The sequence below is a fragment of the Myxine glutinosa genome, chromosome 1 (assembly GCF_964187855.1).
Source record: "Myxine glutinosa chromosome 1, kmMyxGlut1.1, whole genome shotgun sequence".
Classification (NCBI taxonomy): Eukaryota; Metazoa; Chordata; class Myxini; order Myxiniformes; family Myxinidae; genus Myxine; species Myxine glutinosa.
In genome coordinates, this window is record NC_136261.1 from 140088064 (window position 1) to 140101315 (window position 13252).

Genomic DNA, 13252 nt, shown 5'->3' on the forward strand with positions numbered 1-13252 from the left:
GTTGGTGGTCTTTCCGTCTTCTACCGACTCCTCTCTGGCCTTGCCCCCCCCAGCTCTCTCTGGGCTCTGTCCCCCAAATATTCCTACAGGTCGCACAATATCTGCCTGCAACCCTCTTATGGTTAAACTGCCAAAATCAAGACTCTCTGCTCACCTTCACTCCTTCATTCCTCTTTTCTCCCGCCTCTGGAACAAACTCCCTCACTCTCTTCAATCCCACTCCTCCCTCCAGGTCTTCAAAACAGCTGTTCACCACCATCTCTTATCTTCCCCCATCCAAAACCTTGATCTTTTCCACCCCCGCTAATTTCACCCCAAATCCACTTTTTTGAAATACCAACTTCTGTCCTGGAAGTCCTTGGTGTCCTTGTGTTTTATACTTCTCCTACCCCCTTCCCACGCCTCCTCCCCCCAAGCCCTCTCCCTCCCACACATCTCCCTGCTCTCAAATGTTATGTTTGTGTGCTTCCCCTTCTCTACCCCATCTTGTCTTCCGCTCCCTCTTTTTATATATTTTGTTTGTCTGGTTGATTTGTTTGTGAAATAAATGTTAGCTCTTTCACGAGCCTCGATTCAGTGTCCAAAAAAAATAAATAAAATAAAATAAAATTCAGGACTGAAGAAATCCCTTTATTTATTTTATCTGGCCCTCTCCGCATCTTCAAAACATTCTTCTCCTTTTGATTGCCAACACCTTGAAAGAGTCTGTCTTTAAGGATAGGTTGAGTAGATTATCCCGGCAATTTTTGTTGTTATAAGCGTGATTTAATTTTTGATGGGAACATCTTCTTCTTCTTCATAATTATGTGATTTTTTGTGCCCCTTCCCTGCTTCCCGTACTTGTTTTTTTATTAAACGTTATTATTTGTCATGACTGTGTTTGGAGATCCGTTACTCATCCATTCACGAACAAATTAACAGTGGGCACAATGGCACATGCGAGTGAAGTTCTCGGCGTGAGTAACCAAATTGAGGACTAATGCCATTTGGCACTCTGTAATTGCAGGTAAAGCCACTGCGCTCAGCATCTCGAGAGTTAATTTGCAGCGGACTCATATGGCCTGTTAGGGTAACCGAGATAATAACAATACATATCTAAATACCGTACACACATAAAATTGGCATATTTTTGAATGAGGTCTTCCACTATAAGGTAGATATCTTCTTCTATAAAGGTGGTCTCATTGTTATGGCACTGCGATAAATCATACGATCAGTGGTTATGGTATGAAAGAAGAAATTACCTCTCCTATTCCAAAGAAAATCTATCACCATGAAAATTCAAGTGCAGCAATGTATTCTTACAGGAGAGAGCAAGGATGCAGGGGTGCAGATTGAATGTGAGCAGCGGTTGTGGGAGCTCCCGCAAGAACACCTTGAGAATCACTGCAGCAACATGGATGCCTTTGTACTCCTCAAAATTCACAGGCTTACCTGTTGGAAAACCAATCAGACCAACAACTTGATGACCAGTATTGCTCAGGTTTTCTTCACAACGATTCAGGATGAAACCTAACACATTTTATTTCAAAAGTCATTATTACTTGCAATTTTGCTTCCAAATGAAATTTGTTTTTGTAACAAATCGATTTTTATATTTTTTTATGTACAGTCAAGGCTCATGTAAGAAATGCAGTATTGAACAGATCAGGGTGCAACATAACAAAAGGAACAATAGAGAGAGAGAGGGGAAACACCAACTGCAGGGTTGAGGGACAAAATAGAGGGAGACTTGGACAAATAATGGGTGTGGGGAGGAATGGGGGGTAGGGGAGGATGTATGGGGTGGACAAGATGGATACAGAAGCCAAATTTTGGGAGGGGTGGAGGGTGTTTTAATGGGTGTAGAAAAGATCAAGGTTTTGGATGGGGGATGATACGAGATGGTGGCAAAAAGCTGTCGAATACTGGGAGAAAAGAGATTGAAGAAAAAGTGGAAGGTAGTTCCACAGGTGGGAAAAATGATGAACAAATGAGTGGAGGTGAGCAGTGGTTCTGCATTTAGGTAGTTTCACGAGAAGGTGGTTTCTGGTGGACTGCATGGCTCCTGCAGATACTTGGAGACACAAAGCACAGAGGGCGCAACACCAGAAAGGAGGCAGAAGAAGACAGTGAGACCACTGACATGCCGGCGATGGTGAAGTGATAGGCCCATCGACTCGGCTTCATCGCGAGAGATTTCAATGATCATGAAAGTCTTGGTTTCCATGGCATCAAGATGAGCAAGGTGTGAAGCAGCGGAGCCAGCCCAGAGGGGATAGCAATACTGCATCAAGCTGTGGATGAATGCCATATAGGGGGAGGAGCTCAGGTGTGCCAAGGAAGGACTTTGCACGATGAAGGATGCCCAGTCGGCATCTGGCTTTGGATGCCAACTTTGAAATGATCATGGCTGAGTGAGACCCAAGAGTTAAAGTGATTGAACCTCTTCAAGAGTGTTGTTGAGAAAATAGATGGGAGGATTTGCGGTTCAGTCGAGAGAGAGGAGAGAGAGAGGAGAGAGAGGAGAGAGAGGAGAGAGAGGAGAGAGAGGAGAGAGAGGAGAGAGAGGAGAGAGAGGAGAGAGAGGAGAGAGAGAGTGGGTGGGTGTGTGGGATTTCTCAGGATTGAAAGACGTTCCAAGTGTTTGACCAGTTTGTGATTTTGTCAACGTCTGAGGAGAGGAAAGAGGCGGCTGCCTGTCTGTCTGAAGGATGTCACAGCCGAGGGTGTAGATATCAGCAAAGAGATAAATAGGATTTTCTAAGAAGTCAGTGAGATCAATTATATGATCAAAGGAGCAGTTTGGTACAACTGGGAAGAGTGGGTGGAGAAAGAGAGAGTGGGTGGAGAAAGAGAGAGTGGGTGGAGAAAGAGAGAGTGGGTGGAGAAAGAGAGAGAGAGAGATTGATTGATTAGGGAAACAAGATTTTGAAGCAAACACAGAACAAAGGCATTTGGCCTTCTCACGAGCAGAGTCGGCTGTGGTGCCATTTGAAGAGAGGGAAGGGATGGAGGGCAGTTATGTCGGACTCGAGTCCACTTTTTGGAGGACTCGGACTCGACTCTTCAGGACTCAGCCTCGGACTCTGAATGCCAATAACTTGGACTCGACCCGATCTCGAGTCCGGCTTGAGTCCAGAAAAAGTTTGTGTGCAGTAAAACTGTTAAGGTACAGAAGAAATAAAAAGTGTACAGTAAAACTTTGTGTATAGCAATTATATCTCACTCCTGATTGTCTGAGATGATGCCTTTCATTTGTCCGTTATTGTTTGAGGGACAACATCGAAATTTGGTATGCTTTCCTGAGGAGGTGTTAAAATGTGAGCACCATAGCATGCCAGGAATCAACACTACCGTGGTTTCCATGCTGTTTGAGTTACGATTAGGGTTTTTCATATTTGATTTTGTTTTTGAAAAAAAAAAAATGTTTGAGAAAAAATAGAAAAAAAAATCATATGGCAATATGAAGGGGATTGACCTGAGTACAGAAAGTGGTCGGAATATCAAATCTGACTAAACCTGAAGGAATTAGAGCAAAATAAGAGAAAAAAAGAAATTAGAGCAGAAGAAAATCAGTGTGAAGGGGAGATGGGATAGGGTGTGGTGAGGAAGAAGATGAGAGAGTGGGGCGAGTGGGAAGATGGGAGGGGGCAGTGCAAGAAGGGAGAGGGCAGGATACAGGCGAAGATGGGAGGGGTGGGGTGAGGTGAGGCAAATATGGCAGAATTGCAGAATGGCAGAATGGAGGGTGAGGGGCAAGCTGTGCAGAGTTTTAAAATGCATTTCAAAATGTTATTAGAAATGTTTAATGAAGTATTTTAATGCTTTCAATGAGAAATGCTTTGAATACCAAATGAAGCATTTTGAAATGTCAATATAACTTCGAGCTGGCTATTTTTTTTTTGAATAGTAAAAAAACTTTTCTTTCTCCACCGAATAATAATTAATTATCCTGACAGCATCTGCAAAAGAAATGGCATTCTTGATTTTTGTGAAGCTGTGTCCATTGACATAAAATATTAAATACAGTATACTGATCTCTACTGATGGTTATTCAGCATATAATACTTTGCTATAACCACCAGTCAACTATTTGGTTAATACTGGTTCGATTTATTATCACTTACTCCCAGTGTTTGCTTCATTGTGTCCTTATATGTGCTCTACACACCTTCAAAGGTAAATCCTTGTTCCTGAAACGAAATCCAGTTTGGCCTTGAACCTATTGCATCTTCTTCTTCTTCCTTATTTAGATTCTTGTTGGTATACAATGAGCTGGTTGTTTGTTTGTTTGTTTGAAGAGTTAAACACTTGTTTCTTTCTCTACCAATTGGTGGCTCCGTTTCCATGGCTGATCGCTCTCGCCAATGCATGCTTGGTAATCATGGCAAGTACATTTCTCAAAAAGATGAGGAAAGCCTTCATGCTGCAGTGGACTGAAATTAGGTCCTTTAACTACCTGATGGTGCGTAGGCGAGATAGGGGGCACCTCCGGGACACAAAGGTGATCCCGGGGGAGGAGGCTGTTTCACAGCACCACTTGGTTGTCTGCGACATAAGGGTGAAAGGTGCGAGGAGAGCTCGGCGGGTGAAGTACCAACCGAGAATGAAGGTGTGGAGGTTGAAAGAGGTGACAGTAAGGGAGGCATGAAAAGAGAGGCTGAGTAGGGTAGAGGATGATGTGGTTGAGCTTGAAAGTGGTTGGATGTCAATGAAAGATAATCTGTTGGGAGCTTTGGTGAGGTATGTGGATGGACAAAAGGACCACCGAGGCACTCGGAAACATAGTGGTGGGATGATGAAGTTGGAAAGAGGATTGACCAGAAGAGGAAGAAGTTCAAGGAGTGGCAGAAGGCGAAGGGTACGGGGGCAGAAACAGCAGAGCATGAAAGTTATAAGGCAGCCAAGAAGGCTGCAAACAAAGGTAGCAAAGGCACAGGAGGCATGTAGGAAAATGTTCGGAGAACGCTTGGATTCGGAAGAGGGTCAGAGCGGTATTCAGGATTGCAAAGCAGATAGCGAAAGAGGTGTGATGTGATGGGGGTGAGTTGCTTGAAGGATGAAGTGGGACAAATCGTTGAGTGGACCCAGATGGAATTAAAGGAGGATGGAAAGGCAAAATGGAGAAGATTGTCATGGGGCCCGCAAGGCTAATCCCCGCTCTAGCAGGGAAAATGGCCTTAAAATTCCTGTTGTAAGGATGTCAAATTTACTTTTTACAAGGGCACTTCCTTTTCCCTCTTTGCTTTACAAGACATTCATTGATAAAAATGTGACAGTACACTTGAAGAAAATTTTAGTCGGCCTCAGACTTACCAAGGTTGAACTTCTGTTTCACTTCTTGGACAACTTGCGTGGTGGCAGAACGCCGAAACAACCCTTCTGTCTTGAGGCCTAAAAACAGCATTCCCGGTGCATTTTGTTTATGGTCAACATACCTGAATAAAATACCTTGAGAAAAATGCATCAACATACCTTTTAACTTCAAGTATGAAACGGTTTGCTTCAGAACCAACGGTATGTTTTCCCCATTGCTCTTCTCTTTTAGTCTGCAAAAAGTGTACGAACAAATGTATAATTTTAAAAGTTGCTTGACAAGTATTGACGAGACTCACCTTCTAAATAACAAAATCTCAAACTTGTTCGAAATAAAGCCAATATTATTGCATGAAGATGTATTGAAAAGCTTGTGTTCTGGAAATTAAATTTCAAAAACAAAAACGCAAAACCAAATCCAATGGTATCGTAAAATTCACCCACCACTACGAAAAATGTAACATTGGCTGGGAACTACATTGAAAAGGATGAACATCTAGGGTAAGATATGCTTGATGATCAGGGGGTAAAAAAAGTATCTATCTACCATGTAAAACAGTCAGTTTGTGTGTTTGTACAGACGACTGTACCCTTTCATAAGGGTGGGTTTTAAAGGCCAATCTTTTAACATGAATGTGTGTTCACGGCAGTCTCTTTTTGAGGATAAAACAAACTCGAAAAACATTTTCCATAAAAGAGTATGTCTCTTCTATTGGAATTGTAGACGGTGGCTTGCCAACTGAGCCTCAAAGGTGGTGCACAGAAGCGTTTTTTAAAATAACAAATACAAGGCGCAGGGAGGTGAAATTCGCTGCACGTGATGTGCAACGCGTGCAGAATAAAACGAGTGTTAATTTACATCCACATGATGTCCATATGAAACATCCGTACACATCCATATGAAACACCTGACACTAGGTCAATGTTTCAGACTTTGGCATGCTCACAAGGTTGCACAGTCGAATAAACTATTCCAACCCGTCATTTGTGACGTGCTATCTACTAGTGTATAAAAACGAAATGCACAGTCTGTCCGTGAAGCCATGAATCTGTGCGACTATATGTCTATTAATTACGTACTATTGGAATGTACCTTTTAAACATTTCAACCCTTAAAAATGCTGAGACCCCTTCGACCTTTTGAAGACCCTTTCAAAACCCAAGACCTTTAAAACCTTACGACCTCCAAAACCCGAAATACCCTCAAGACCTTAAAGACCCCTTCAGCCCCAAAATACCCATAAAACCCTCTGACCTTTCTCAAGAGTAAAAGAAAGAAAGGTCAGTTTACTCTTGAGAAAGGTCAGTGGATGCACGGTTGTCTTCCAGACCCACTGTCTTCCAGAATTCCAGATGGATTCATTTGATTATATATATATATATATCTGTTGGAGTGGGATACGTACTAACTGGGATGTTAGCTGAGCATGGTCCGTGTGTTCACAATGCAAGTTGGAGCAATTTATGTAAACAGGGACCGGTTGTAGTAAAGTTGTCCTGTTTTTACTTTGTGGAGTCCAGCTAAGAAAGTATGATTTGTATATGTCCTCGATAAAGAACTAAGGCCCAAGCCTGCCTTAAGGAGAGTAAGGAGAGCAGTTACACTGGCTGCGTTTGCATTTCATGTGTGGCTCAATAAACCCCCTTTGCAGTTCACTCTGAGTGCAAGTCCAGCATACTACTGGCCATAAGGCTCCAGAGGGTGCGATGTCATTGGCCACCTGCGAGACGATACATCATTGTTTTGAGTGGTGCAGGGAACACCACCCTACCTGCATAACGTAGCCAAGGCAGTAGTGACATAATGTCCTTGCCGGGTTCCCCTATGTTTGGTGTGAGTGGATGAGTGACTGGTATTTTAGTTTGCTGATATCTGGTGAAATGTGTTTATTTCTATATTCATTGTCAAAGTCTATCTTTCATCCAGGATTCTCCAGTTATGGTGTCTCATTATAATAAACCCTTTTTATTTCATAAGCACGTGTCGACCTCATTCCCACCTCCCACGTAGGCAAACCGTTTTGCCATCTTATTAATCCCTGGGCAAAACCTCAATTTGGTTAACAGCCCCTGTTTGTACTGGAAAGATGCAGATTCTGTTTTGAGAAGGAACTGTGCTGCCCATTTGAGCATAGCCTCCATTAATGTGTCCATTGGTAAAACACATCACATCGGTGCGGTGTGTCCACGTTCGCGTCCACTCTGTTGGCAATAGGATTGACTCTCCTGCATTTGTTCTATAGAATCCTTGCACCTATCTCGATGCAAATTAATTTATTGCATTTGGATGTGGTGACAAGCTGTGTTTAGCAGGAGTACTGCCGAAAGAAGAGTGGAACCTTACATAGCCAAAGAAAGGCCAAACTGCTGGTGGGGAAGAGGTGGTCTTGGAGGTGGCGTCTTCTTTGGGGTCGATCCTTCTTTCCCTGCCAGCCGTTTCTTTAACTGTCTGTCATATCTGCTCATCAGAATGAAACAGCAAGTACAGATTACAACTATATTTTGCTTGAAATTATTTTGACCTGAAATCCAGATTATATAAATAACAAAACGCAAAGCCTGTTCATGTCCGCTCTGTACTCAAACTAAACTTGACAAGAACAATAAATATAAAAAGTAAAATTCATTTATTAGTGTTGTTCATATTCTCATAATAAAGTTTGTTGAAAATTTTATGACAAAAGTTCAGATGGTAAATAAATAAACACGGAGGCGATTACAAAACCAGGCTGTCGCGTGCTGCGTTGGACGGGCTAATCAGACCTATTTTTATATGTACTTACTGTGACTTTGCCCTTTGACATGTTGACCCAATTATTAATTAGTGTTCTCCTTATTCTCATAATAAATGTTTCTTGAAAATTTGACAAATGCTCAAATGGTAAATGGGTTAATGGCCTGGACACTCACTCACTCTCTCTCTCTCTCTGACGGGCTAACAATATTCTGTGATTTAATGTGTTAGGGGTTTATATTTTAACCAATTTGGCTTGTGATTGAACATGCAAATGGCAAATAAATTCAATATTGATTTGTGGGACAATGCTAAGGTTTATTAAAATATGACTCTTAATGCTTCTTAAGAGGAAACGATAAAAAATGCACTTTTAAAAAGTATAGTTCATCAACGATTAATCTCACGAACCAATTTGAGGCAAAGATAAATAATGAAACGCAGCATTATCATGGAATAATTTCCCTCCTATACCACTATACCTATTTTCCCTCCTATTTCCCCCCTATATTTTCCCTCCTCCTAATTTCCCTCCTATATTTTCCCTCCTCCCTTTTCCCTCCTATATATCCCTCCCTCCTATACCTATACTGTAGCACCAACATTCAGGTTTCAGCGGGTATCCTTTTGTGTTTCTCCCAAATCACACTTTCTTTCCCCACGTTACCATACTTGATTATGTGGAGGTAATATTTGCTGCAACATCTCATAGAAAATAGTCGCATGCAATTTGTCCAGTGCTTGAAAAGAAATTTTTAAATGAGCTCATGAAATTTACAATGAAGCTGCTTTTACGTTTGCTCGGATTTGGTTGTCAAAGGCAGCAAATTATTTTTTACTTGTGGTCTGCAAGGCCATCAGAGGGAGTAACACTAGCCTCCCCATACAGTAAATGACATACTCAACTGCATTTAACTGTACATCAGAAGCAACCATTCATGGAAGTGAGTGCCGATTCATCCTGCTTGTCACAATTTTGTCAATCCAGGAAACGTATGTCATTATGATATGTCACAAATAATCGTCACACATGGTGCTCAACAAATGCTTTGGTTTAGAATGGGTTGGCACACCCTTAAAGGTTGAGACCCAATTGCTCTCAAACATAACCAGAGTGCATGCGATCTACTTTGACAGGAAAATAAATGTATGATTTATATTACAAATAAAAGGTTGAGTGACAAAACTTTCGAAGAAGTTCTGTAACTCAACCTTTTGGGTCTCACTATCTGCCATGATCTTTTCTGGGATAGCCATATTTCCAAGCTGGCCTCCGAAGCCAGTCCCCGACTGGCATCCTCCGTCGAGCGAAGTCCTTCCTTGGCACACCTGAGCTCCGCACCACACACAAAGCTTTCATCCACAGCTTGATGGAATACTGCTCTCCCCTCTGGGCCAGTGCTCCTGCCTCACACCTAGCTCGGCTTCACGCTGTAGAAACCAAAGCTTTTAGGATCACTGGAATCTCCCGCGATAAAGCTGATTCTAACGGCCTTTCACTCACTCACCGCAGGCAGGTTGGTGGTCTTTCTGTCTTCTACCAACTCCTCTCAGGCCTTGCTCCCCCAGCTCTGTCTGTGCTTGGTCCCACAAATATTTCTGCAGGACACACGATGTCTGCCAGCAACCCTCTTCTGGTGAAACTGCCAAAATCAAGACTCTCTATTCACCTTCACTCTTTCATTCCTCTTTCCTTCCGTCTCTGGGAAAAAAACTCCCAACTCTCTTCAATCGCACTCCCCCCTACAGGTCTTTAAAACAGCTGTCCATCCCCCATCCAAAACCTTGATATTTTCTACCCCCATTAATCCACCTCCTTCAACCTCCCTGTTTTCTTTCCTGAAAGCCCCAGTAGTGTCCATCTTGTTTATCCTGTGTACCTGCCCCCAACCCTCTGTCTTCCACAGATGTCCCTCTTCTCTACTGTTGTTGTACTTCCCTACCTCTCCCTCTCTTATCTCCCAATCCCTTTATTAAATATTCTATGTGTTAGCACTCATACGAGCCTAAACTAAGTATAAAAAAAAATTAAGGTGAATGTACTTCCTGTAGATTTAACAGCTAGTCGTTGGGACAAATTTGGATTTAGAAACTCACTTCCAATACGATTTTTATTTTAACTTTACAGGAGGAAGGCATATTTTTTAAATAAAGCCACTTGAGGTAAGAGGCTATGGGGAAGTGTGGTAAAGCTAAAGCAAAACGAATAAAAGAAAGAGGGAAAGAAGAAGAAACCATCCACGACACAAATAGGAGTACCAAAAATATTCACGAGGTGGTGGCAATGCCAATTCTCACCAAGGTGATCAACAACCTCAAAATACAAAACAAAAAAATATATATATATATATATTGTATATATATAATAACACCATTCAACTACAAAGGTTTTGCAAAATAGAATGAAAATGCAAAGATGTAGGAAGTATAAATTTGCATTTCTCTTAAAGCTGTATGGATCATAGGATAATGGGAAGCATGTTACAGGTAGTGAATTCCAATGTGAGGTAGCGCAAGGAAAAAACAACTTGTACAGCATTTCGTGTTTCACTTTAGATCAGTTATAATTTATGGATGTGCAGAGACGGCAAGCCGAGTCTTGCTTGCGTCCAAACACTCGTACAAGAGGAGCCAAGTTAGAAAAGCTAGGAGAAACTTTGCCATGAAAATAGCTGAAGAACAAACTAAGAGTGACAACTGACTTAGGGTGAGAGAGCAGTTGAAGAGTTGAACCCATTTTCACACCAACAAGGTTAACTTATGTGTTTCTGGAACCTATCAAGTAAAGATAAGTGGCAGACTGGAGATCCAACCAATATGTGGCAACAGTACCCCATGGAGAGACGTATAGTTGTATTACACAAGTACAAGACAGCATCAGCAGGTAAATACCTCTGTGCTCGATAAAGTCAACCAACTTGCTTGGAAGCACTCTGCTATACCAGAAAGATGCTAAGATCAATAAGACAAAATTCAGATTCTGGTAAGGTTGAAGACCCAATATGCACACAAGGGAAAGACCTGTTTCTAGCACGAGACATTTACAACATGTACATAATGAATTAAAATAAAATCGTGATTTTTAAAGGTCGTATAAAACGACGCCGTTGATACAGCAGTGTCTTATACACCACCTTATTTAACATGTCCAAGTACTGCTAAACGGAAGGGTTTTGAAAGTGGCAAAAAAGGCAATTTGCATTCTAGTGTTCAAGTACATAATTAAATTGAAATAAAATAGAGAGCCTTTAAAGGTCAGTGAAAAAAAAAATCCGGACGTTTATCACTGGAGATGCGGTGTCTTATACACCACCTCATTTAACATGTTACATTCGTTATTTATGCCGAAGTCCTTTATTATGTCCTTAAAAACAAAGTTTCCCGTTTGGACTTTCAATTTTGTTTGACTGCCAGGCAGGCATACAGAGTAAAAAGTTATCTCGCTCCTCTCTGCACATGTGCGATCACCAGGACAAATTCAGAGGTCTGCAAACTGGAGTTTGTTTTCCGATTCACGTTCCAATTCATGTTCAAAATATAACTGAATTGAAATCAAGTTGTTCCTCGATCATAAACTGATGTTTGCAGACAGATGGCCGAGCTGTTGTCCTCCTCACCCCTTCCCTCCATCCCCTGCCCCAGTAAAATGTGTAAACACATTGATAGATTGAATGAATGTCATGTTTATAAAGTGCACGGGAATTATGCACCAATGGTATCCTGCGTCAAAGTTCCTTGTACAATACAGAACATACACACACATGCAAACATAAACATGAGAGAACACTGGATTTGACAAGATAAACACGACAGCCGACTACAAGGGAAGTGACAAAATTTCCCAGGGCACTCTCGGTATCGACAAAGTGATCTTTGTGTTGTTGCTTTTCTCTCGGCAGTTAGCGGGACAATCAAGGTAAAAAAAATTCCCCTTCCATGTCAATCCATGGGACTTATCTGTGCTTTTTCCTCTACATGCTATGAGTCGAGCGAGGAATCAGCACATACCATTTCAGGTTTTTAGTGCGACAATGCCATGGTCAGAATTGAAGCACCGGCCTCCCAGGCTCGGAGCAGATGCTCTAAACGTTATTCCACTCATACTCTTAAAAGCTCACAATACAATTTTTTTTTAAATTGAGCAAATGTCTTATTTATAATTAAAAAAAGGGTTTGGTGAACCTCACCTTTGTACTTCGACAGGAATGTCGAGCCAAATATCTTTCAAGTGTTCCCTCAGCTCGTCAAGACACGCCACATACACAATTTTCTTGGAGAACTTGCGACTGTGGAGAAAATTACATTCACCATTTATGCACTCTAACAACAGCCATTTTGTCTTCATTCAGTATCATTGTGTTAATTGGCTACTCTGGTTGTCAACTGCGGGTTTGCTATCCCAAAATAGAATATAGAATTATCGTTTTTCAGGCCATTTTCCCCGCTAGAGCGGGGGTTAGCCTTGTGGGCCCCATGACAATCATGGTTCCCTGTTTGAGGCAATGTTTTTATGGCCGGATGCCCTTCCTGATGCCAACCCTTGGTCGCATCTTACGATGCGCAGGGATACGGTGTACCAATTCTAAATCGGGGTACACACCAGGATCATTCATCCCAGCAAGCTGGTACTCAATTTGCCGACCTCGGAAGGATGACAGGCTGAGTCAACCCCCCTGGCGTTAATTCAGCGATCGACCGGGATTCGAACCCAGGATCCGAGGATCCCAAGCCGGCACCCTAACCGCTAAGCCAACACCAGGCTTGCTATCCCGGCTTGCTATCCCAGGATTGCTATCCCAAGCTTGCTATCCCAGGCTTGCTATCCCAGGCTTGCTATCCCAGGCTTGCTATCCCAAGCTTGCTATCCCAGGCTTGCTATCCCAGGCTTGCTATCCCACCAGGCTTGCTATCCCACCAGGCTTGCTATCCCAGGCTTGCTATCCCAGGCTTGCTATCCCAGGCTTGCTATCCCACCAGGCTTGCTATCCCACCAGGCTTGCTATCCCAAGCTTGCTATCCCAGGCTTGCTATCCCAGGCTTGCTATCTCAGGCTTGCTATCCCAAGCTTGCTATCCCAAGCTTGCTATCCCAGGCTTGCTATCCCAGGCTTGCTATCTCAGGCTTGCTATCCCAGGCTTGCTATCCCAGGCTTGCTATCCCAGGCTTGCTATCCCACCAGGCTTGCTATCCCACCAGGCTTGCTATCCCAGGCTTGCTATC

At 42.5% G+C, this 13252-nt stretch overlaps 1 protein-coding gene across 3 annotated transcripts in view; it reads right to left on the reverse strand.

The window, feature by feature from the left end:
• The window catches only part of ARHGAP8 (Rho GTPase activating protein 8), a 162603-nt gene that overhangs the window by 83642 nt on the left and 65709 nt on the right, over positions 1–13252 (reverse strand). For 2 of the 3 annotated variants that reach the window (XM_068119001.2, XM_068119009.2), the window contains 5 exons: positions 12220–12318; positions 7643–7756; positions 5458–5531; positions 5299–5376; positions 1306–1434 (listed from right to left, as the gene is read on the reverse strand). In XM_068119001.2, the coding sequence (XP_067975102.2) occupies positions 1306–1434; positions 5299–5376; positions 5458–5531; positions 7643–7756; positions 12220–12318 (494 nt within the window). The remainder of the gene's footprint in view (positions 1–1305; positions 1435–5298; positions 5377–5457; positions 5532–7642; positions 7757–12219; positions 12319–13252) is intronic. The other variant, XM_068119018.2, reaches the window with a different exon arrangement.